The 25,973-nt window shown below is 42.4% G+C and overlaps 1 protein-coding gene across 1 annotated transcript in view; it reads right to left on the bottom strand.

Moving 5' to 3' along the window:
• Positions 1–25,033, bottom strand: part of Slc9c2 (solute carrier family 9 member C2 (putative)) — a 56,252-nt gene extending 31,219 nt beyond the window's left edge. The window contains exons 1-11 of the mRNA XM_048810025.1: positions 23,323–25,033; positions 21,528–21,628; positions 20,118–20,246; positions 14,819–14,984; positions 9,297–9,413; positions 7,809–7,970; positions 6,918–7,017; positions 6,502–6,645; positions 3,477–3,645; positions 1,941–2,022; positions 92–258 (exon numbers count right to left, since the gene is read on the bottom strand). Coding sequence (XP_048665982.1) covers positions 92–258; positions 1,941–2,022; positions 3,477–3,645; positions 6,502–6,645; positions 6,918–7,017; positions 7,809–7,970; positions 9,297–9,413; positions 14,819–14,984; positions 20,118–20,246; positions 21,528–21,628; positions 23,323–23,452 — 1,467 coding nt within the window. The 5' untranslated portion in view covers positions 23,453–25,033. The remainder of the gene's footprint in view (positions 1–91; positions 259–1,940; positions 2,023–3,476; positions 3,646–6,501; positions 6,646–6,917; positions 7,018–7,808; positions 7,971–9,296; positions 9,414–14,818; positions 14,985–20,117; positions 20,247–21,527; positions 21,629–23,322) is intronic.
• Positions 25,034–25,973: the final 940 nt, after the last annotated feature.

The following is a 25,973-nucleotide window of genomic DNA, read 5'->3' as shown; positions in this document are numbered from 1 at the left end:
TTTATTATTATTTTTTTTTACAGACTATAAGGCCAGGCAGACAGACCAAGGGAAGGAAAAGAGGATTATTTTTTGTCAGGCACCAACTCACAGGAATGATGTATTCGATCTTCGCTTTTTCTTCCACTAAAGTCCAGTTGACATTTGTCAACATCTTTTCGGTCTTGTATAAAGTGGTTGTGTTCTGTATTATCTCCTGAATGTGCTGAATGGCATTTTGCATGGCCATTTGTCTTGGGAGGGAAATTGCACAAAAACCTGTGACAAAGAAGAGCAAGGGCCTGAGCAGCACAGTGAGGACTGCAAGGGAGAACGCACTGGGGACCACCACGCCGTGAGCTCCTGAGTTCACCTGCACAGCCAAACCCGAGCAGAGGGCAGGGGCACGGCTCACTCCCAGGTTTTCCACAGAATCACCCTACCCCCTGTTTCCTCTGGCTATATAACTGAACTGCATCTGGCCCAATTGCTAAAGGCATGACTTAATATTTCAAGGCACCCCACCAGTAATTCTCAAAATGTGGGAAACTACCTGTGTCTTCTCCAGGTAGAAGGGCTGCTGATCAAACTGTCAAATTCCTGGGCTCTGTCCATACCCTCTGAATCAGGCTGGCCTGAGAATTTGCATTTTTAACAAGTTCTTCAGCTTTTCTTATCCATAATGAAATGTGAAAGCCAGTAGAGACACCTCACATTTAACATCTTTCTCCTGGCCAGCAAATCTGCACGGGCAAATGTTATCCCTCCTCTGTTCTCGCTGGCCTGTGCTCTCCCAGTGTTACTAAATTGGTTTATCAAGGCTATGGTCATTCAGAGGTGACTACTCTGATAATGATACCAAGTATTTCAGACATGGAAGGAAACCATCCCTCTTTAAATTAGCAAGTTGATCTTGTGGTTTATCCGTGAACAAGTGAGTGGGGATATGTAAATTTCTAGTAGTCTGATCAATTCTAGATTCCCTGATGGAATCAGTTCTCGCCCAGCAGAGCTGAGGAGCCGACCCTCCTATAGGACTGCCTAATCCCACCCCAGCTCCCTCCCCCTTGACCACTGCTGCCGGCCATCTGATCCTGGATTTCTCTACTGGATGTGTCTCTTGTAACTTTATTGTATTTATGCATTTTATGATAAACAAGTTTCAAATACCTTTGAGATAACAGAAAATGTTCCTGTTGGATTTAATTACATGTACACTAATTACTATTATCAAGCTCAAATTCCTATTAGAAATAGACAACGGTGGCAGAGCCTGGGGCTTGTCTTCCAATGTCCATTCTCTCCTTCTTCCTGTCACCAATAGGATATCTGAACTGGGGGTGAATACGTGGCCAGCCAGAAAAAGATGATATTCCCCATCTTCCCTTATGAATGTGTGCCACATGATTAAGTTCTGGATAAATTTATTAAATTCTGGATATTTATATTAAATTCTGGATATTAAGTTCTGGTTATATAGATATTAAGTTCTAGATTATACCCTTAAAAGAAAGATGCTTACCCCCGACCCACCTACCTATCCCCATTTCCTCTTCTAGTTGCTTGGATAATAGACAGGTGGTAATGAGCAATCTCCTGCCCTGCAGACTAGAGGAACACCCTACAGAACAGAGGAGCAACAGAAACAGAAGAACTTGGACCCCTGGATGACCTGGTGCAGCAGAACCATCCCACTCTTTTGGATTCTGCAGTGAGGGGAAAAGAGATTCCTGTGTCTTATTTAAGCCTCTGTTCACTTGGCTTCTGCTAAACCAGATGAACCAATATTACAATTACACAGCATCTTTATTAATTGTTATTAACAAAGATATTGAGTAAATGAAAATAACTGGCCTCTAAACCAGTTCCTTGAACTTCATAAGAAATATCTGCATTACCCTCAACAATAACTTATTTGCATTTTTCTCCCCAGTTAGGAAACGATTATGCATATACTTTACCTAATGTCCTAGCCGAGAAAGTCATCATGTATGAATTTATTGCCATAGTCAATAACGATATTACTTGTACATAGAAAATAAACTAAAAACAAAGCATACAGATGATTAGAAAGAAAATATTACCTCAGTTTTCAAAAGGCAAGCATTGCTCATTTAACCACCAACAAAATTCCATCTTAATCTTTTATCATTAATCTTTACACTGTCTCCAGGAAATAAGCTGAGACAAAAGGTCAGTTTTGTGGACACTGTTTGAACACGATATACCAGGGAAGAAATTATACCAGGAAGAATGTGAACAAAGGAAAAGTAATAGGTTGTGCCAGATAAGGACACTGAGAGAAGAGCTTTCAGCCATCACAGACGTGGCTGTACACGTCCTGTACACATGCAGGATGGGGAGACACCCAGCAGCCAGGCAGGACAGGGACATACACCTGCTATCAGCATTCACCGTGGCTACTGAGAGGCCGTGAGGGAGCAGGCTGGAGCTGTGGTGCAGTTTGGAGAGGCACCAAACACAAAAAAATAGACAAGTGCCTCTGTAAGCCTGGGCTTTGCCATTTATTAACCATGTGATTGAGGCCAGTTAGCCCCTCTGAGCCCCTCACTGTAAGACAGAGTTGATCTCTCCAGGGTGTTTCCCATCTGACTGGTAACAGTCCCCTCGTGTGCCTGGTGAACATACTGATTCTGCAGATCGTGATTACAGATGGCAGAGCCAAGAGGATTCTTCACATCAGACAGAGTTAGGAAACACTATGAAATGGTACCCAAATGCGAGTTAACGTCTTGTCGACTTGGTTTTAAGCCAATTCATTGCTTATAAGGGAATCAAAGGAGCTGAAATGTTGGTTATTATAATTTTCCTCTGGAGTAGGGAAGGACAAGCCACAGGTTTACGGGAACTCCAACACGTTTATAAATCTTCAGGATAGATGTGGTGAGGAATATGATACTCCATCAAGAAAAGCACTTCCTCTTAAAAATTCCTTTAATTCCAGACCACGTGATAACAATTCTTAATGCAACACTATTTAAAATCTTTCTTGCCTTAGTATACTTCACCAGCATTTCCGTTCTTGTTCTGACAGATGTAGGGATGGGAATGCTCTCCATAAAGACATTATTTTTTTCCATGCTTTCTGACATCAATTGAAAAAGAGCATTTGTATAGTTAACGACATTTATGGAGCATGTATAAAGGGTCAGCATCATCTCCAGCCTCAACTGGAAATTGAGGCTCAGCAAGGCTGGGAACTTCTGCAAGGTCACCCAGACCAGGACTGGTGGAGTCAGGACGGTAAGGCAAGTCTCCTTAGCACCCATGTCCTAAACACATGACCACCGGTCCCTGTCACAATGTCAACATTCAAGAACTTTCCTCTGAGTCCCTTCTATTTAAAAGGATGCATTTTAAAAAAATCTAATTCAAAACCAGTTAACTTTATTATCTGAGTATAGTAACAAGTGCCACAGGATAAGAAAAAGTGCATAAATACTAGTAACCATGAGACGCGATTCTTTTTTCCCTACCATTTGTGGTGCCGCTACTTTTTGATCAGCCAGATTATAAATATCAGGAGACAAAAGTAAGCTAAAAACTCCTTTAATTCCAGACCACGTGATGACAACTCCCCATCGCCAACTGTACTCATAACTGGAATGCATCAAAATCGGGCTCACAAAAATAACAGTAAGCAACCTGTGGACAGAAAACATTGAAAACGAATAAATCACACCTCACATATGAATGTCACTTACAGACGAAACCATCTACTCAATCCTAAATTTTTCAAGAAAGAGAGATGACACAGTTTACTGGAAAGTCATTCAAGCTTTCTGGGACTAAACAAATCTATCTAAATTTTCTGTGTAATACCAAGTCTTGAAAAATAATGCTCGGAGTTCCATGTATACATACAATGATTTACCATTAACACTATTGTGTTCTATTTGCATGTGGGTGGTAAATGCCGGCATGGAGACCTCTTCAAAGAACGTTGACAAGATCATCTATTCCCTGAAGGGTCATAAAATGACTGGATTCAGAATCCGGAATGGGAAGACATATTGTAGCTACATGAATAAACTTAATCCAACCAAAATTTTCCTTAGCTTCCATAGAATCATCCACTAAATGTCACACAAATCATTTCAACTTGTGCCTTCTTTCTATCTAGGTCATTTCTCTATAGGATCCCGAGGGAATCCGTGCCAAGAGAATATCAGCACTATAGTTCAGATGAAGATGAGTGTAATAATCAGACTGTGTGCAAGGGTGGCACTGAAAACTACAGGAGGTATTGCAAGTCCAAGAGTCTGGTCCTGTGCCTGGCACATAATAAATGTTCAGTAAAGTTAGTTGCTGTTGTTGTTATTGTTATAATATATCTGTCCTTATTTTCTCAGAATGAGAAAGAACTTTCAAAGCAATGGAAGGATTTGAACAGAAAGCATTGGTAGCTATCCATCCACACCCCAGTCTTCACCTCACATGGCCCCAGAATGCTTACTCCAGTTTGAAGGTTTTTGAGTCCCTGACTCCACACCTACAAGAATTCTTCAGGCTTTGGAAAAATGGCAAGTCAGTCACCTCTGCTTACAGTTAGGGTTTCTCTGCCCACATCTGCTCTCTGCCATCCCCCTCTCCAGTCCCACAAACTGAGGGTGGCATCCAGACACCGTTCTCCTTCCAACTTTTTGGTCTGGGGTTGGAGGATACTGGTTCAACCAGTTCCACTTTAAGTCCTTGGGTTGCAGAGCTGTGCAAACATGCCTTGGGAAATAAGTGGTCCTTCAACTTACAAGCCAACCAATGTGGTGCTTTAGATAAGTACACTGGAACTTAAGTAAGTGCTCAAAGTGACATAGTGACAAAACTAACAAGTGTGAGAGGTGGAATTTGCCCTTGGAAATAAACACACAAATTATTCTAGGAAGCAATGACTAACTCAGGTTTTTTTAAAGTTGTCCAGATAGGAAAGCAGAGAAAAGATAATATTAGATAACTACTGGTTGGACAGCCACATAGGTCTAGCAGGTGGGCACCAAGACCAGGCCCAGAATGGACGGGGCAGAGGATGGAGAGGGCAGGCAGGACGACGGCTGCACACGGTGCCCCTGGAGACAGTACAAGTGAGAATCCAGGAGAACATCTTACAACCCAAGCTCCCTTGGCCATGGCCTTGTGTGGAAATGGCACCACCCTGGAGTCCCACGGAGGACACAGCTCTCGGGAGCAGGCAGCAGCATTCTGGAAGCATGCCTCGTGGATCAGACTTAAATCCCAATCCCAGACCATGTGCCCACAGGTAGATGCTGGGCTGGATCTGGAGTCTCTGGGCTTCAGCTGAGGTCTGATGAGAAACGCCTGTCTCACAGGGCTTCACTCACACTAATGGCAAATTATACATGGAAAGTGCTCCATAAATGACTTTATCCTAACGATGGATTACAAAAAAAAAATGATGATGAAAGTCCACAAAAATGTTAAGAGCCATTAATCTAGTCCAGTGGTGCTCACACCTGAACCTGTCCGAACCCCCCAGAGAGCTTGTTAAACCACTTCCTATCTCACCTCCAGAGCCCCCACGCAGGAGAACCACTGGAATGGGGCCATGAACTTTCATGCCTGGCAGGCTCAGGAGTGAGGCTGCGGCTGGTGGTCCACCTTCTCTCAATTCACAGGTGAAACCTTGGAAAAGAAACGCTCCCCACCTGCACAGCAGCCCAGCCTGCACCCCCAGCAACCAGGCAGCCTCTGCCCCTCACAGCCACAATTGCTCTTGTCTGTGTTCCGCTGCTTCCCAATTCTGGGCTCAAGAACTAAGCTTATGGTGGGACAGAAAATTGGTGCAACCACTATGGAAAGCAGGTTCCCCAGAAAACCTGGAATGGAACCACCATTTGACCCAGTCATCCCACTCCTAGGTCTATATCCAAAGAACTTAAAATCAGCATAGTATAGTGACACAGCCCCATGTATTGATAGCAGCTCAATAAACAATAGCTAAGCTACGGAACCAATCTAGGTGCCCTTCAATAGATGAATGTATAAAGAAATTGTGGTACATATACACAATGGAATATTACTCAGCCATAAACAAGAATGAAATGACAGTATCTGCCAATAAATGGATGGAGTAGAGAATATTATGCTATGTTAAATAAGCCAATCCCCCAAAACTAAAGGCTGAATGTTCCCTCTGATACGCAGATGCTAACACACAATAAGGGTATGGAGGAGAGTGAAGAATAGAAGTTCATTGGATTAAACATAGGGGAAGGAAGGGAAAGGAAGGGAGATGAGAATAGGAAAGACAGTAGAATGAATTGGACATAGTTTTCCTCTGTTCATATATGAATACACGACCAGTGTAACTCCACATCATGTACAACCAAAAGAATGGGAAGTTATACTCCAGGTATATGCAATACATCAAAATACATTCTACTGTCATGTGTAACTGAAAAACAAATTTTTAAAAAAGAATCTAAGCTCAGTGAAACAAGCTTTAAAATATAATCATTAAATAAATAAATAAAATATAATCATTACCTTACAAGATTCACTGTCACAAATAAGATGAACATGAAAACTACGGTGCGGAAACTAAAATACTTGATTTCTCCACATCCAACCACGATGCCGAAGAAAGTGTATATCAAATGGTGGTACATAGAGGAAAATATGATCAAGAACCTAGGGCGAAGGAAAAGGATGCCATTGTAAGCAATGCATTTTAAAACTATTTTCTTTTTTACACAAACACATCTGCCTTATGCCCGTCTTTCTCAGCTGAGTGAAGGCACTTGCTTTCATCACTTGTTCTACAGACAACGTTTTACAGTGCTCTGTTGCTGGGCGTGGTGGCACACACCTCTGATGCCAGCTGGCTCAGAGCTCCTACAGGGAGTCTAGTGAAGCGTCCACCTTCCATGATCTCTATACCACGTGCAAAACAGGAAACTTACTTCGTGATTATGAACTCCATCCTCGGCTTGAAGCTTAAGGAATCTAAATTCAGTCCTACAGTGGCCAAAGCAACAATGCCTGACATTCCAAAATATTCCACTGGAGAGAGAAAATGAATAAGTAAAACAAATGCATGTAACTCTGCACCCTGAGGTACTTTATCTTGGGTGAAGAATTGGGGCAGGGGGACTTGAGAATGGTATTTTTTCCTTACAGTGCAGCTTCAGAGGATTTGCCGGATAGGATCAGAAGCTAGCAAACTTTTTCTGTAAAGCGCCAGATAGTAAATATCTAATCTTTGGGGGCCATTCAGGCACCTGTCACAACTTGACTCAGGCACTGTAACGCAAACCCAGTCATAGATAATATGCAGACAAATGAATGTGTATTCAAATAACTTTGTCTAGATACTGAGATTCGAATTTCACACAATCCTCACACGCCATAAAATATTTTTCTTTCTTTTTGTTCTTTTTTAAGCCATCTTATGATGTAAAAACCATTCTTAGTTAGCAGGCTGTCCAAAACCGAGCAGATTTGACCCAGTTGAGGACCGGCTTTGCGATCTGTGCTGAGCACCTCTAGGACACTTGCTGCCCGGGCCAGGGCTGCAGGTTCATCTCAGGGCTTCCTTGACCACAGTTCCCCCAACCCCGAATCCTGTCTTGCTTTTGCCTTCCTAACGACAGTGGGAATTCCCTGGGCTCTAAACAAATGGGTGAATCTAGTCTGAGGCAAAAATACCAACCATGAAGAATGTGTGAATATCCCCAAAACCCAACAGCCCCAGGTTGAAAAAAACCTTCAAATAGCACATTAAAAACATCAGAATCAGATACAAAAGAAGAAAAAGAGTGTGAAAGCATTTTTTGTACTTATTTTTGCCTTACCCACGTAGAAAGTCATATACACCATTGAAAAGCAGAGGATGACATTGGTCAGTGTGTTGCTAAAAATGTCAGTCAATATAAACTGGATGACTCTTGCACACCAGTATCCACAGATTATGCTTCCAAAAATGTCCAAGCTGAGTCCCACAATGATATGTAACTCTACAGGAAAAAGAAAGAGAGCGTTGAGCTGTCACTTTGGCTTCTTTTACCCTTGGCACTTTGGTTTGTGCTTGAGATTTCATGTGGAGATCTCGTTCTTCAGCAGAAGGGAGTGTCCCAGGAAAGCGGTTCTGTTGGGATGTCCTTCCTGTGCAGTCTGCAGCTTGAGGTTCACTCACCCAGGGAAAGAAGGTTCACACATCCTCAAGAGTCAGGCAAAGTGTGTAACTGTGAAAACCCGTGCATGTGAATCTCCAAACAAAAGTCAACCAGCTGGGGATGCAACTTGGTGACTGAGCTCTTGCCTAGCAGGTGTGAGGCCCTAGATTTGATCCCCAACATCAGAGGAAAAAGAGACAAGCAATTCCAATTAAAAAAAAAAAAAACATGTCAGGGCCAAATGAAACCTAGCCAGGGTCCTGTCAAACTGCAGTCGGTTTGTGACCCCTGCTCCAGCCCGGGGGCTTTTGAGAAATGGAGAGGTGAAATTTTCATTAACTGAGGTACGGGTGGCAGTAGGCGGGTGTGTGTCAGGGTAGTCCTGAACAACAAAGTCCTAAACAGTAAAAATGGTCCCTGGAAAATGCCTCTGGTGTCTTCATGGGGACGTGCCCCAACCACGGGCTGCCCACCACTGTCGAGAATTGCCTCCTCTTGCAGTGGCCACAAACAGAGATGAGGAGGACACCCTTTCCTCTCCATGCTCTTTCTTTCACCCCTTTCCTCTTTACTAGCACCCCATCTGGAAAATAGCCAGGTAGCCCGCCCCACACCTCAGTGATGGTCAGCCACACAGGTCTGGCACTCCTCTCCCTGGTGCTGCTGGACCACTCGGCTTTCACCCTCAGGCCCAAATCCAGGACCAAGCCAACGCGTAACATCCTTTCACTGAGAGCAGACTGATCCAGGTAAGCAGCAAATCTGCACCAAATGATGCAATTGTGATGTGGGCACGTGTGTGCGCGTGGGCGTGTGTGTGTGCGTGGGCATGTGTGTGTACACGCGCACATGCAAGCACAGTGCTGGGAATCAAACCCAGGGCCTTACACATGTGAAGCAAGCATTCTACCACTGAACCACCCCTCAGCCCCCCCATATATATGTATATATATGCATATCAAGGGAGATAAAATATTTTTTTCAATGTTCTTTGCCCTATACTGACCAAGAAAACACATAAATGGGCATCTTTTTCTTGTTAACCAATACATCATTTTAATTGGTTCAAGAGTAAAGTATAGGGAGAGCAGTAGAGACATCTTGGAAGCATTTTCATTTCAGTAAGAAGGACTTTAGGAGATGTACAGACCCCCCAAATGGTCCTACCTGTAAACATGGTAAGCTGTTCTGAGCTGACCCGAAAAATTCCAAAAAAAATGCAGGCAACACTACAAATGATCAATGATTCTCCTCTAATCATGTCAATGTACATTTTAGAAAGGCCTGGAAAAGGAAATAAAGAATATAAACTACTGAGGTACGTAAACATGATGCCCTTATTCAGGGAACAAAGAGAAGGAAGAGGAGAGAGGGAAATTGACAGAACAGAAGGAGGGGGGCTGGGGTTGTGGCTCAGTGGTAGCACGCTCGTGTGGCATGGGGGTTCGATCCTCAGCACCACGTAAAAAATAAATAAATAAAGGTACTGTGTCCACCTACAACTAAAAAAAAAAAAAAAATTAAATGAAAAAGAAAGAACAGAAGGAGGAAACAGCCATGAGTGGGATGGGTCTCTAAGACAATCACAGTCGTCATTTTAAATTTTTCCTTTGTGCCTTCTGAATTTCCAGGGACAGAGGAACATGACAACAGCACTCCTTGTGTTGGCCAATGCCTCCACCATGCTCGAGCTTCAAGATGAGACAAATCTTAGGACTCTCCATTTAACCTGAATACACATGAATCAGACCCCAAAAGAATATCATTGCTGAGTACAAAGTATGATCCAGCAGTTCTCCTCCTGGGTAGATACGCAAGAGAACTTAAAGATGCAAGTCCACACAAAGGTCTGTATGTGGACATTTGTCACAGCTGACTCATCATAGCCAGAAAATAGGAGCAAGTCTGCGTTCATTGGCTAATGAGTAGATAAACACATGCGGTCTCTCTCTCCACAGAAAGATATGAAGTACCTACCAACTTGTGTTATAACTCGGAGGACCCTGAAGCATTATGCTCAGTGAAAGAACCCCGACACAGAGCCTCTTACCGTAGTCCCCACACCCCCACCCCCCACCATCCGAGGCTTTGCTTTCCATAATTTTATTCACCCGAGGGCAACTATGATCCAAAAATATTAAGTGGAAAAATTCCAGAAATTCCTATGTTTTAAATAACTTATTTTAATATATTGTTACAATTTTTCTAGTCATTATTAGTTATTGTTAATCTAATTTATAAATTTTTATGATAGTTGTATAAGGCAAAGCATTGTATTTATAGGCTTCAGTACTATGCATGGTTTCAGGTACCCACTAAGGGTTTTGGAATGTATCCCTGATGGATGGGGGAGGACAACTATATTGTATGGTTTGATTTATATGATTGTCCAGAGCAGACACATAGATACACACCAAAAATGGAGTAGAGGTTACCAGGGGCTTGAATATCGAATTCTAAATTTCTATCTGATAACCACTTTCTTCCTGAAGGACTTCCTGTACCTCTTTTTTTTTTTTTTTTGTGGTAGTGGCGGTGCAAGCTGCTGCTGAGAGATTCTATCAGCTACCATACGTTTAAGGAAGTATTTTGCCTTCACTGTAAGTTGTTTTCACTGAGTGTAGAATTTTAATCTGGGAGTGATGTTTTGGTACTCTAAAAATGTTGCCGCACTGTTCTTGGGTTTGCTTGGTTTCTGAAGAGATTTTCTTTATTATAATTGTTCCTCTGTATGTAAAATATCTTTTTCTCAGGCTGTTTTAAATTTTTTCTCTTTATCAAAACTGGTTTTAAGGGATTTATTTTTATGTGCCCTGGTGTAGTTTTGTGTGTGTGTGTGTGTGTTTGTGTGTTGTGTTAGACTTGGGGTTTATTAAAATTCTTCAACTTATGGCTTTAGTTTTCATGAAACTTAGAAAATTTTTATTTATCATTTATTCAAATATTTTTGTTTTTTCCTTTTTCTCTCTTTCTCCTCTTTTGAGACATGTATACCAGGTCACCTGTAGTTGTCCCACACCAATACTCAGTTCATTTGTCCTCTCAGTTCATTTTTCTCTGCGCTTCATTTTGGGTAGTTTCTATTGTGGTGTCTTCAAGTTCACCAACCTGTCTTCTTCAGTGTCTAATCTATCTACAGTGTGGTTTTCATCTCTAGAAGCTTGATTTAGGTCTCTTTTATGTACACATAAAAGAGACTGGTGGGCTAATAAACTAGCTCTCCAAAATTTAAAAATGCCCAATTGGCAGTGCTTGCCAATTCCATGAGTACACACTTCAGCCAATTCTAAGCTACCGATGATTAATAATTGTGTTTGCAAAATTCCTGATTATTTAACAATTGGCCCTTATAATCTGGTATGAGCAGGTTCTACACTATGCTCAACCTTTCCTTTAGTTTTGAACTCTTGGAATATGTCTGTAATAACTATTTTTTGAGAGAAAGGTTCTTGCTATGTTTACCAAGTTGGCTTTGAACCCCTGGGCTCAAGTGATCCTCCTGCCTCGGCTTTCCAAGTAGCTGGGACAGGGGTGCAGCTGCAGGTCCAGCTTGGGATAACAGTTCTAATGTCTGGACTAACTATCATCTGTGTTATTGCTGTGTTCTTTTCCTGATTATTTTTCATGCTGGGTAATTCTTACTAGATTTCAGACTTGTACATTTCCCCTTCTTAGGTACTGTGCATTTATTTCTATAAATATTCTTGAGCATAAGAACATAGTTGAGTTACTTGGAAACAATGTGAACACTTGAGTCCTGCTTTTAAGTTGTGAGCACCAGAGCAGCCTTTAGTCTAAAACTAATCCTTCCCACTACGGCGGCAATAACCTTCCATGGCCTCTCGCTGACATCCCATGAGTTATACTGTGTGGAAGGAAACCTGACGGGAGTTACTCCCTTTTCTCTCCCCAGTGCTGGGCACTCTGCTTACATGCAAGCACTGATACTGACCCAGTCAAAGATCCTTCAAGGCAGCTATGGTCTCTGTGAACTCAGGCTGCCTTGGCCCCACTGGACTCCCGGCTCCAGCACTGCTCAACTTAGAGAAACTACCAGGCTCCAACTAGGTTATCCTCCCCCCACTGACACCTGAAAACTCCTGCCAGGTGGTGAACGGAGGCCAGAGCCATCCAGAGTCCATGGGTCTCTCTCCCTTTTTCTCCCCCACCCCCGAGGAATCACTGTCCTGCGTCATCTGATGGCCAATATCTAAGAACTATTTTTTCATACATTTTGTCCAGTTTTTTAGTTGCTGTTGAGAGCCACAGCCAAAGGGGCCCCAGCAAACTTCCAGCTGCCAGCAAACTTCCAGCTGCCGGCTGATGATTGGCTCACAGCGGCCCCAGCAACATCTAGCTGATTGGCTCCTCGGCCCCAGCAACATCTAGCTGATTGGCTCCTCTGCGGTGATGCTCATTGGACTGTTTCCCTGCCCTTTCAGACCACGGAGCTGCTCATTGGGGGACTTTTTTTGGCTCCGCCCACGTGACCCAGCCAATCAGCCTCAAGAGCAGGAGGATTGTGGGAGGTGAAGAGAGGCTGGTGTGGGAGAGAGAGGCTTGTGGAAAGCCGGTGGTGGCAGTTGAGGCTCTGAGGATTTTTCCTGAGAGGCTGTTTTGTTTGGCGTGTGTGGTTCTAAAAATAAAGTTAGTTTCTTTTGACAAGTGGCTCCTGATTGTGCCCAGCCAGACTGCGGCAAGTTGCTTCAGGCAGGAAGGTAAATTCTACCTGAGCCACAGGGGTATAAAACTAGAGGGCCCCCCCGTCTTTGGTGAGTTAGGGAACTGCGACTGGGGCCAGCCCTGGACTTCTTTTACTTGACAGCAGAAGCCCCAAACTCAAGAACATGTGACCCAGGGTGGCACATTATGCGCCTAATGCAATGGCCAATTGATAGAGAAAGGATTGCACAACTATACACATTTTAAAAGCAGCTGTTTAATATAATCCATCATATATATTTTTATAATTATATTTAATATTATATTTAATAAAATCCATCAAGACCTAAACTGATCACATTAGGTGACAATTTTTTTTAAGTGAAAACAAGACCTAATTAACATTCTGATTTTTTTCCTTTGAGGTTTTGAAATGTAATTGAGTAAATGTAGAGAAAAGTCATTTTATATTATTATTTCTAAGGACATTATATCTAGTTTAAAAGAAAGGAAATCTCTGCTTTTCGATGTTTGATCTGGATGTAAAACACCAGAATATTCCAAAGCTCAGGGTCAATGTCAGAGGCGCTCAGGTGTGACTGTGGATTAATATTTAGCTGGTTGTGTCTCTCTTCCTGCTTCATTATCATGGCCCACAAAAAAGGCAAGCTCAGCCGCCCTCACCACCTGCTGCCAAGTCTGTGACGAAGGTACAAACCCCTGCTTCCTCAGGACTGGAGTCAGCACATGGATGTATCTAGTGAGGAGATCCTTTAATTCTTCTCCCAGATTCAGTGAGATGATGAGGGGCAAGCAGAAGTTTGGCAAATGAGGTTGTATGTTTGATTTGTAGTTGTTTTTAACATTAAAACTTGATAGTAACTACTCTTCAGTGTCTTTATTGTAGAACTAACATATTGGTTCATTGCAAAATTTAGAAAAGGGAAAGAACAAAAATCATCTGAGTCCACAACCCATACACAGCTATTTTAACTTCAAAATCTTTTTTAAGTGTACAAAGAGAAAAATTTAGAGCACAGGATCAGACTCTTGGAGAAATAAAACTACCTTGTAGCAATTTAGAACATTACCGCCAGGAGTATTTAACACCCTTCTCTGCTGTCCCAGGTACAATGAGTGTAAAAATGGGAATATCGCACGGGAAGCCAGGAGGTTTCTCCTCCAGTCATAAGGTGATCTGTTTCCTCTAAATACAACCAGTGCTTTGAAGTTAGTTAGGAAAACATTTGTGAGTCAAAACCAGTAACCATAGCCTCTATTTCATGTTTTTACTGCTATGTTAATAAACATGACAATAGGAGGATATTTCAGGATGAGATCACCTTTCACCTCACTGAGTAGTATGGGAAAAAACACAAGACCCCAAACCCTCTTGGAAATAAGCACTTACTGAAAAAATACATTGAAGTGCCAACCTAAATCTTTACCTCCTCTCTTCAGCTGCCCAACCTGAGTTCTTTCAAAGGGGTACCATTTTTTTGTTATTGTTGGGTTTTTTATTTTTATTAGTATACATGGACACAATATCTTTATTTTATTTATTTTATGTGGTGCTGAGGATGGAACCCAGGGCCTCACATATGCAAGGCAAGCTCTGTGCCACTGAACCACCACCCAGCCCACCAGGGAACCAGTTCTAATGAGAGGTAGCAAGGCCTTGGAAAGGGGTCTGTATTTTCTCTCTTCATTGGTAAACAAACTCACCAATGTGGAATCTTTACCTTGTGGCTTAGAATTCAGTGTCGGAGAACAATAAGGCCAATTTTTGTCACCTTCCGGGAGGGTCACCTTTCCCTCAATTTTATACCGACACTATTTACCTCAGCTCCTCAGTGACGGCCTTCTCTGCTCTACCTCCTTCAAGTCCAACAGTGCCCTGCCCTCAAGGACGAGAGCACCAATTCCTGCTCTGCTCAATGCACCATTTATGCAAGGAAAATATAATCAAAAGAAAAGAAAGTACCCTCTTATCTTCAAGGTGAGAAAAAGAAATAAATGTGACATACCAAGAGTTTTTAGTGAGCTCACAGAATGAAGAGGATCCGTAATGCTGAGAGTGATGCTCAAGAGTAAGCAAGATTGAAAATCCCATGACTCCGAATTGAATTTCAGAACCACATATCCAATTATGATGAATGATATAGAAAAGCTAATAAATCCAGTTAACAAAACCTGTGAACCAATTCACAATAAGGTATTAGATTTAATATCCAAAGATGGCATGACTGCTTTTTGTTCTAAGAATAAAATCTTGGTTTTATATACCTATTTTTTTCATTTTGTTATTTTTAATTGACACATAATAACCATACATATTTATGGGATACAAAGTATGCATTGTGTAATGATTAGATCAGGGTAATCAGCATATCCACCACCTCAATTCATCATTGCTTTGTGTTAGGAACACATAAATTCCTCTGTACTCTTCTTTTTTGTAATATATAATAAATTCTTGTTAATTAGAGGCATCCTACTGTGCTAGAACTTAATTCTCCCGTCTAACTATACTTTGTACCCAGTAACCAACCCTTTTCTCCCCTCCTCTCTACTCTGCAACAGGGACAGGAGACTCCTGAAATGCTTGAGATACAGAAATTTATGCAATTTTCTATTTCTGTAAATACAAGAAACTTATTTTCCAAAATTATCCCTCAGGGGGAAAAAAGTTGTTATTCAGTCCTTTCATTTTCCACCTCTATCTTTTGTTTTATTTTCTGTGAGTCTCTGCAGCTCTCCCTTTGATCTCTTTCACTGAATTAGTTGAGCTCAGCCATCATATTTTCAACTTTCAAGATCTCTTCCTGGTTCTTTGTTCTTTCTATGGTATTACTGCCTTATTCCTGTTGTTTCTCCAAGGCTATTAGTTATACATATTTGGAAGTTTTCTGTCCCTTATTTTTATCATAAAGAACGCTAATTTGGGAGCTGGGCTTGTGGCTCAGTGGTAGAGTGCTCGCCTAGCATGCATAAGCCACTGGGTTTGATCCTCAACACCACTTGAAAATGAAATAAAGATATTGTGTGTCCACCTGTAACTGAAAAATAAATATTTTTTTAAAAAGAATGTCAATTTTGTCAAATGCTCTCTTTATATTTATGGTGATATCACATGACTTTTGTACATAAATCTCTTAAGAACATGAATTACATTGAGATTTTTTAAAATGTTAAATTAACCTTATAGTTTTAAATAAACACAATAGGATCATTCTGTTTGATTGTTCGGTGGCGGTTATTGTTTGTGGGTGTTGGGTTTGAACCTAGAGTCGCAAGTGTGCCAGGCAAGCGCAGGGCCTCATCCTCAAACATACTTTTATTATCCTTATGTCCCTAGATACATTGTGCCAAAAAAAAATAGTATAGAATTCTTCTAAGTAGGTTTCTGTGAGTGAGATTGGCTCATGAAGTTTCTCTTATCATTCTTCTCCAATTTTGGTGTTCAGACCAACCAGGCTTTAAAATAAAAATATGGGAGCATTCCCCCTTATATTGTTGTTTATAAAACATAAGATTGGGGTTATCTTTTTACTGAATCACAGGTCTTGCATTTAAAATAGTCCGAGTCTCATATTTTCCTTTTTAGGCAATTCTTATCTACTAGTTCAATTCTAATGGTTACAGAGCCATCAAGGTCTTTTAAATTCTAGAGGAAGCCCTTGGCAAGTTGAACATTTTTAGCAATATTCCATTTCTCTAAAGTTTTTAAATACTTTTTTCATGGAGAAATTGCCATCAGAACCAGAGGGATGCAACTAAAGCCTTCTTAAAGGGAGATTTGTAATTTTAAATGCATGTATTAAAAAATAAAAAGGGAGAAAAGAATAAAGATTGAAAATATCACTAAGATTAAACAGTAGATTAGACAGTGCTAAAGTAAAAGTGGTAAACGGGAAGCTGCATTTGAGGAAGCGGCAGGCGTGCCTTGTTTTCTGTGCTTCTCAGACGCTGGTTTGCTTGTTGCTGTTACCAGCTGAAGGTCCATAGCAACCCTGCAATAGCAATTTTTCCAATAGCAGGGGCTCACCTCGTGAGTCTATGTCACATGCTGGTGTTTCTCAAAACATTTCATTCTTTTTCATTATTTCTGGTCTGTTATGGTTATCTATGAATGGTGACCTTTGATATTCTATTGTGATTGGGGGTGCTACAAACCCTGTCCAAACAAGATGACAAACTTAATCAATAAGTGATGTGTATGTGCTGACTCTTCCTCCAGCCAACCATCCCCCCATCTCTCTTCCCTGGGCCCTTTTATTCCCTGAGATCCCGCAATACTGAAAGTCGGCCTGTAAAGTGAAAGGACCTCACACCTCTTCTCACTTTAAATCCAAGGCTGGAAAATGATCTGGCTTTGGGAAGAAGGCCTTGAACAGCCACAGTAGGCTGGAACCTGGGCCTCTTAGTGCAAAACAGTCAAATTGAGAATGCAGAGGCAATGTTCCTGAAGGAAATAAGAAGGGTTGCTGCACTGAACAGTAAAAGATAAGAAATCCAGCAGTCTCTTCCTGATAAGGAGACCCTGTTAGCACACAAGATGACAGCAGCCACCGGGTTCCTCTTAGCCAAAGCGCAACCAGAGCAAGGCCCTAACTCTCTTTAATTCTATGAAGGCTGTGAAAGGTGAGGAAGAAGCTTGAAGACCACAGAGATTGGTTCATAAGGTTTAAAAGAAGGAGCCGTCTCCATAACTGCTGCTGCTGGTGAAGCAGCAAGTGTGGCACAGAAATTGCAGCCTGTCACCCGGAGACCTAGCCAAGGTCATTGCTGAGGACTGCCTGGCCAAGCATTATTTCCAGTTGAGGTGGAACAGCCTTCCCCTGGAGGAAGATGCCATTTAGGACCTTCATAGGTAAAGAACAGCAGTGGACGCCTGGACTCAAGTCTTCAAAGGACAGGCTGACTCTCCTAATGCAGCTGGTGACTTGCAGGGGAAGCCAATGTTCCTTACCATTCTGAAAATCCTGGTGCCCTTAAGAATCACACTAAATCTACTTTCTCTGTCCTCTAAAATAAACCAACCAAGCCTGGACAACAGCACATCTATTTACATGATTTACCTAATATTTTAAGCCCACTATGGAGACCTATTGCTTGGGAAAAAAAGATTACTTTCAAAATATTATTGCAGTTTGGCAATGCACCTGGTCACCGGGCGCTCTAACGGAGAGTGCAGAGACTAATGCTGTTTTCATGCCTCCTGTCACAACCCCTGTTCTTTAGCCTATGGGTCCAGGAGCAATTTCCACTCTCAAGTCTCGTTATCTAAGGAATACAGCTCATCAGGCTACAGCTGCCATTGCCACTGACTCCTCAGATGGCTCGGGGTCAAGGAAACGGAAGACATTCTGGAAAGGACTCCTCGTTCTAGACACCGTTAAGAATGTTTGTGACTCGTGGGAGAAGGTCAAGATGTCAACCACCAGGAATTTGGAAGAAGTTGATTCCAACCCTCATGGATGACTTTGAGGGGCTCAAGACTACAGAGGCAATAGAAAGAGCTAGAAAGCTGGAAACAGAAGTGGAGCTGAAGATGTGACTGAATCGCTGCAATCTCAGAAGAAAACACGGAAAAGATCTGCCACTCACAGAAAAGCCAAGAAAGCGCGTTCTTCAGATGGAATCCCCTCCTAGTGAAGATGGCGTGCCCAGGGATGGCATGGTAAAGATAGAGCAAACTGTTACACGAACCTGGTTGGGACAGCCGTGGCTGGGTTTGAGAGACCAACTACAGAAGCAGCTCTGTGGTGGCAAAACAGCGACCAAACACCTTGGCCCCACACAGAGAAATTTTTTGTGAAAGGAGGACGCAGGAAACTCCTTTGTCACATTAAGGAATTGCCACAGCCGACCCAGTCTTCGGCCATCACCACCCTTGATCAGTCTGGACATCTTGAATTAATATCAGTTGATTGACTTTTAGCTTTTGGGGGGATTTTGTGTATTTAAGCCTTAAATTTTTTTTGATAGGTAACAGACAGGATCAGTGGGGACACAAAGTTAAGGGAATCATCCTATAAAGTGGGCCCACTGCGCTGATCCCCCCACATATCCTTTCTTTTAAAAACAAATAAACAACAATTTACTTGCAAACTGCCTGGCTAAAGTCAATTGGATATGTTACATTCCTCAGCAAACAACCTGTTATCCGCAAGAGAAATGTAGGCCTGAAATGCTGTTAAAGAGAACACAAGTTACCCTGAAAGTTTACACACACCAGATCCCAGAACTCGGGGAGATAAGAATGATGTCCCCAGCCATAAAATATGCAAGAATAGGTTCAATATAGGATGGGTCAGCATGGGCCACAGTGACCTAGAGTTGTCATGCAGAGTGGGGACTGGGTTGTCCAGCTGTCAGTCAAAATCCAAGAGGTGAACCTGAGCAGGACTCTCTAAACTCCCCTGAACCGCCAATAAAACTGGGGGGGGGGGGGCACACTGTCCTTTTCCTCTCTGAGAGGACTCACTCTCTCTCTTAAGAGTGTCCCCTTTTCCCATACCTTTAATAAACTCATGCCTGCTGCTCTGAGTGACTTGTTTAAAATCTTTCTCTTGTGATCACAAGAATGGGGTGAGAAGGGACTGCGGTGGCTGCCTCAGTTTGGCCACTGATGCATGCCCTGGAACAGAGTGAAAAACCGGGCAGATCTGCAGGTGGCCTATCCCAGGGAGCCTGCTGGCCTCCTGCAGGCTGTATTTGGCTGCCTGCCCCCATAAGAAATAGGGGAAAGATGGGAAGAGAAAAAATGAACTTGATCAAAAGGAGGGAGAGAAACAGCCAGAAGCAGTTATAATTTATAGGAGCAGAAGCCAGGTGACAAACAGGAAATGCACACGTGTAGATTTGGGGAGTTAGTCAGACCACTGGGGGAGGGGGCAGTCTCCACTGTGTTTCCTGGGCACCCCAGGTGGAGGGTTGTAGCCCTTCAGTTTCTACTGTCAGCACCAGCAAGTTGCTCTTAAGTTCAGAGGGGTCCCCCAATTCAGTCTGTTCCAAGCTGAGCCAGGTGTGAGACCAGAATCCAGGTCCTGACATTGATGGATGACTTCTGAGCCACAGTTGGCTTGTGTACAAAATGGAGATGATATTTACCTAGTGCCTTTTCTTGGTGGTCACTAAGCAAATATTAATCCCTCCCCCCAACTCTATTTAATTAGTGGTTCTACACAATGAAGAGGGTAAAACAACACAAAAGGCAAAATTCATTAATTCATTAATGAGGAATCTGCTATAAAACAATCATTTTTGATCAACTTGAATAAGCAAGAATGGACTGCAGTTTGTTTCAAAATGTGTTCTTACCTGCCACAACACATTCTTGACTATATAAAAATCCACATCCAAAGCAGCCACAAATACAATTAAAGGCAAAAAATAAGAATAAAGCGAAAAACTTGGTGTTCTTAGAAGAGGGTAAACAACTGGATACACCTAATACAAGGCAAATGAGAAATTAGTTTGCTGCCATTCTCAGATCTTAGAAATTAGGTCAATTCTATGTCCATTCATGTAGACTTTAGAATATGCCCATTTACAACCAGTGAGAGATTATCTCCAAGGTCAGTCTCAGAGTCCTAGAGTAGTAGAGACAGTAGAGAGATAAATCAGTTGATAGACACAGAGGCAAATATACAGTCTTCTATTTACCAGGGAATTTTTAGCCATATGAACACTGCCTGTGGAGGGTAGCCAGTTTATAAAATAGTGATGTGCCTACCATCAGTAATACCTGAAATAATTTCAGGTGATTCACAGATAAGCATTTTTTTTATTTGACTACTAGATATTTATTTTAATTGGCTTTAAGCAGGAAAAGCAATACTGCATAGGTACCTGTGGTTTCATATAAATTTGCTTAAGACTGAAAAAATCCTTCAGTTAATCAGTAGAGAAAAATAATACATAATCATATAATCGGTTATATAATTAAGAAGGCTGCACATAGTATAATGGAAAACACAACAGTGATTGGTGTGCTGTAAATATTCCCTCCTAAAAAGTTTATTTTGGCCTAGTCAATGGATTAACTATCATTATTTAACCTCTCTGGGTCTCAGTTTCCTCGTGTGCCAAATAAGAACAGAGAACCACTTCCACTGAGTGGCCACAAGAATGAATGTATTAATTCAAGACTTAATTAGTTAATAAATTAGTAAATAATATAATAAACACTCAAAAGATGTTAGCTAGCAAGAGCAGTGGTACATTAGGATGACCAATAGACTCTTACAAACCTGGACAGGTAAAAAGCATTATCTTCATTGTTTAAAAATAAAGAATGAGCAGAGGCAAATGCTTATCAATCATATTGTTATGCAGTTGAAATCAGGAGTTACTAAATCAATGAATTTTTTTCTCTTGCTTGGCTTTTACATGCAATCTGCCTCCTCATGGAAACAACTGCTGCGTGTTATAAGGGGCCTCTGCAGGGGAGATAAAGAAGCCTGAGCAAGGCTGGAAGGCCAGAGACAAGAACCCAGGAAAGCCAACCAACCCCCTCACTTACCAATTATGGGTTTATCTGGACTTTCCCTAATCATTCATCCTTGGTTGTGTTTTTCCATTTGCCAAATATTTTAGACTAGGTGAAGTTTTTTGAATAGCTGTTCACATTTTTTTTAAAACATTCATGTTTGGGGATGAGATGAAAGTGGACCTTGTATTTGATATTTGTCCTTTAATTTATTCTCTCATTTATTATACATACAGTACCTCAATAAAATGGTAAGCCAGTTGTCCTGTTATAAATCCTGATACAGAAAGAATGGTCAAGACAATGACTTCAGAATTCTTGAAAAACATCCTCGAGAATCCTAAAAAAAAAAAAAAATTGCACCATTTAAACATAACTTCTACAGTTTCAAAATGCTAATTACCCTCATTTGATCATTACTCATGTATCAAATTATACCACACTCCATAAAGTGTGAATTTTTAAAAAATTTGTTAAAGAGTAATTGTGATCACTTTCTGCACTGAGAAAATTCAGAGGGCAGAGGAAAGTAGAATTTTACAAACCACCACTCAGGGCTAGGGTGAAGCTCAAAATAGAAAATAATAACGATTTATAGTTTTGAAACGATTTAATGTTCACTCTAGTTACTTATTTTAAACCTTTCTGTGTGTTATATTATTGTGAGTGAATATCTGATGGTCATTACAAATGCTATTATGTGTAAGACACACAGACTGTAGCATCCCTCACAGGTGAACTTGGAAAATATTGAGGCTTCAACAGCGCCCCACTTGCCAACCCAGCCGACATATTAGGAACACCATATTGGTATCTTACCAAAGGATCTGAAGGTGAGAAATAAGGAAAATCCAGTCTTAGTACCTACATCATTCATCTTATTAATAATTGCTCATCCTGGGCTGGGGATGTGGCTCAAGCGGTAGCGCGCTCGCCTGGCATGCGTGCGGCCCGGGTTCGATCCTCAGCACCACATACAAAGATGTTATGTCCGCCAATAACTAAAAAATAAACATTAAAAATTCTCTCTCTCTCTCTCTCTCTCTCTCTCTCTCTCCTCTCTCTTTAAAAAAAAAATAATAATAATTGCTCATCCTAAGCTACTTCAATGTATGTTCTATAATGTTTCCTAAAAGCCAGAAATACTTTTAACTGACTCTAACCATAAAGAAAACTGCCATCACAAGACAAGGAACAAAAGGTGCTTGCTTTTCTCTAACTGCATTTTTGAACAGCTGACATTTTTCTTTTTCCGAGGTCTAGAAGCTTTTCTCTAATCGCTGGCGTTGAACTGTGATCAGAGATAAAGCACCTGTGCTATCAAGTGCATTACTGTATCCGCATGAATACCATTTGCCACACCTATTCCATTCTTAATCATTGTTTAAGAGCCTTTATTTGTAAAGGCTTTCCTAGTTTCCTCTGGAAAGTGGGGTAGGAGTGAAGAAAAAAAAATCACATCAGATGCTGTAATAAAATGTGCAAAATTAATAACATCAGCTATGCAAATTGTACCTCTGGGCTTTGCCCAGTAGTCAGGTTTGGTTGGGTCAGGCCTGGCCAGGCAGGCACACGAGGTTCTCTCTCCTCCTTGGTGCCAGACACTCAGACAGTACCTTCATGGCTATACTTACCATGCTGCATGGTAATTCCTGGCTGGCCTGTCCCCACATGAGAGGGCTCCATGAGGCTAAGGACGGTCTCACTCCCCTGGTGTGAGACAGTGCCTACCACACGGCCATGCCCAGCCAATGTGACTGGCTGAAGGAACGTCAGTAGATGCTACTGAAACCTGAGCGATGCTAGACTGGCAGCATCCAGTCACACGTGAAGAGTCCTGGGCCTCTTCTTTTGATGTGGTTGTGATCACTTTCTGCACCAAGAAAAGTCTCAAAGAACCAAAGGAAAGCCGAGTTTCACAAACCACCGCCCAGGGCTAGGGAGAAGCTCAATGGCACAGTGCCCACCTTACATGTGCCAGGCCAGGGGTTCCATCCTCGGTACTACAGGGCAGGCTGGGGCAAGGAAACCTACCTCCCAAAACAAGAGTGCCACATATAAGCATCATGAAACGGTCCTTCGTGGTGAGGAAACCAACTGGCCTCCCGCAGAGTAAGTCAGGTGTGGTGCCTTCTTTCGGTGACCAGAAGGAAGAATTCGACATCTTTGCTTCTCCAGACCTAACTTGGTGGATTCACGTGTGTTATGACTTTCTCTGCTACAGACTAACCTGCGATAATGTGCAAAAGAGGAACATGAGGCGGGCCAGGTCTCCATTCACCCCTCCTGCTTCTGTCCAAGGTTGTCCCAACTCAGACCTGAGTGCTTCTCCTCCTGTCCAGGAACACATTACTGTGTCCTGTCTGACCTCTTGCTCCAAGAATATTGGAGCAAGCGCTGGCGTTTCTTCCTCTTACTACTACATGCATGTGGGAGAGGGGCTGTACTGATTCCTGCACTTTCTGTCGTCACCAGGTGGTAATGTGTTTCTCAAAGGCCTGGGCCGAACACTGGCTTTCATTAAGGACATGCACACAGGTGTGGCACAAGATAGGTTCTCCACAAACATGTGAGGATCGAGCCCTTGAGGGGAAGGAGCAAGGTACCTGGTTCTTCATTCTCTGGGTGAAACTCCTTTTAGAATTCCATTTTTTCTACTCCAACCCCAATACCTCTTTTGTCTCTCTGCGCTTCATCCAAATCCAAAATAGCAAATAGGAAACAAGGTCAGAGTTGAGTGACGGCCAGTCAAGGTTGGGGTGAGGATGGGAGTGAATAAGGTAAAAGCAAAGGGAAAGACCGAGGGTGAAGTCTGATCACACTGCACTGACTGACCTAGAGACGTCCCCCTTCAGAGGTGCCCCATGACAGGCACATGGCTTGCACATGAATAACTGATTCAACCCCCGACCCCCACTGCAGCTGGTGCCCTGAGGTAGGGCTTAGCCAACCCAAATTCACAGGGTGGTGCTGAGAAGGACTTCCGTTGTTTCATTTTTCCTCACCATTAGCCTTAACCTACAAACTTCTAGAAGTTTCTAAGTAGCCCAAAGAATACTTAAAGTTTATCTCTGTTCTCTAGTTTGGTACCTGTTTGGTCCACAGGTCACAATAATGCAGATGTGTAGCCAGGAGTGAGTCAGAAGTGGACTCAAAACACTACATCTTCAAGTCACATCACCTGTCCCCCAAGGGGCTCTTCAGGTCTGTGGCATCCTCAAACCGCAAATGTCAATGATCCTAAATCAAGTTCTTCTCCAAACTACCAAGACCAAAGGTAATGCTCTGCCAAGCCCAAGCTGGTTAAATGCTGAGAGCAAGACCGAGGCTCTCAAAATCCCAGAGCCAGCCCCGCCTCCGTTTGCGGGGGACACCACACCAACCGATAGCCAGCAAGACCCATTTCCATGCCCACTTCCCATTGGCTTCTTGCCAACTTGCTCTTCTTCTGATTGGCCGCATGATTGTCCCCACCCCCAATTCAGAAGAAGCTAAATCCTCTGGTCCCAGGGAAGCGTGTGGTTCTTAAGCTCTTGTCTACACCACAACTGTTGTAACTGACCTCCTTGGCTGACCAGATGGCTGAAATGGCCAAGGATGAAGGGTTTTTCTCCTGCCAACTCTATCCAGTTCAGCCCCATTTTCAGTCAGCTTTTTCACTGCTGTGACTAAAAGGACCTGACCAGAACAATTGTAGAGGAGGAAAGGTTTATTTGAGGCTCAGGTTTCAGAGGTTTCAGTCCATAGACATCAGGCTCCATTCCTCAGGGCTTGAGGCAGGACATCATGGAGGAAGAGTGTGCTGGGGAGAAGCAGCTCACATCCTGATCAGGAAGCAGAGAGAGGAGCCCCTCTCCAGATACAAATGGATACCCCACAGCCACGCCCCCAATGACCCACCTGCTCTGGCCACTCCCCAGCTGCCTCCAGTTACCACTTGGTTAATCCCACCAGGGATCAATTCACCGATTAGGTCGCAGCGAGAACCCAATCGTCTCTCCTCAGACCTTCTCACATTGTCTCACACGTGAGCTTTTGAGGGACCCCTCACATCCAAACCATAGCACGCCCTAACCCCCCTTCAACCCTGCCCTGTCTCCTCTCTGACTCATTTTTACTCCACCTTTTCCATTTTTTCTTATCTCTCCTTTCCGTTCAATATTTCACATTTCCTTTTTCCTCCCTCCTATTCCTCATTTGCTTTTGGTCCTTAAATTAAAGAAACAATGTCACCCATTCTCTGTGGGAGAACAAATGCATCCCCCAATTTTGTGATCTCTGTTTTTTGCCTCTAATTAACTAAAAACAAATATAGTATAAATGTTTTGTTGTTGTTGTTTTGGGTTTGGGTTTTGTTTGTTTGTTTGGGTTAGGTTTGGTTTTTTTGATACCAGGAATTGAACTCAAGGGCCCTTTTTATACTTTATTTCAGAACAGTATCTAAGTTGCTGAGGCTGGCTTTGAAGTGGTGATCCTCCTGCCTCAGGCTCCCCAGCTGCTGCGATTGATCACAGGCATGGGCCACGCCACCTGGCTAGTATAAATGTTTTTTAAATCAACATTAATCCTCTGATATTTTCCCAGAACTCAGTTCTTAGTCTGAGAGAATGAGAAGCAACTTTATTTTCAAACCCAATAAGCACTGACCCCTCTATATTTCTTTTAAAGTTCATTTGAAAGCTGAA

This window comes from Marmota marmota, unplaced genomic scaffold, assembly GCF_001458135.2.
Source record: "Marmota marmota marmota unplaced genomic scaffold, marMar, whole genome shotgun sequence".
Lineage (NCBI taxonomy): Eukaryota > Metazoa > Chordata > Mammalia > Rodentia > Sciuridae > Marmota > Marmota marmota.
This window is presented reverse-complemented; position numbering and strand designations above follow the sequence as displayed.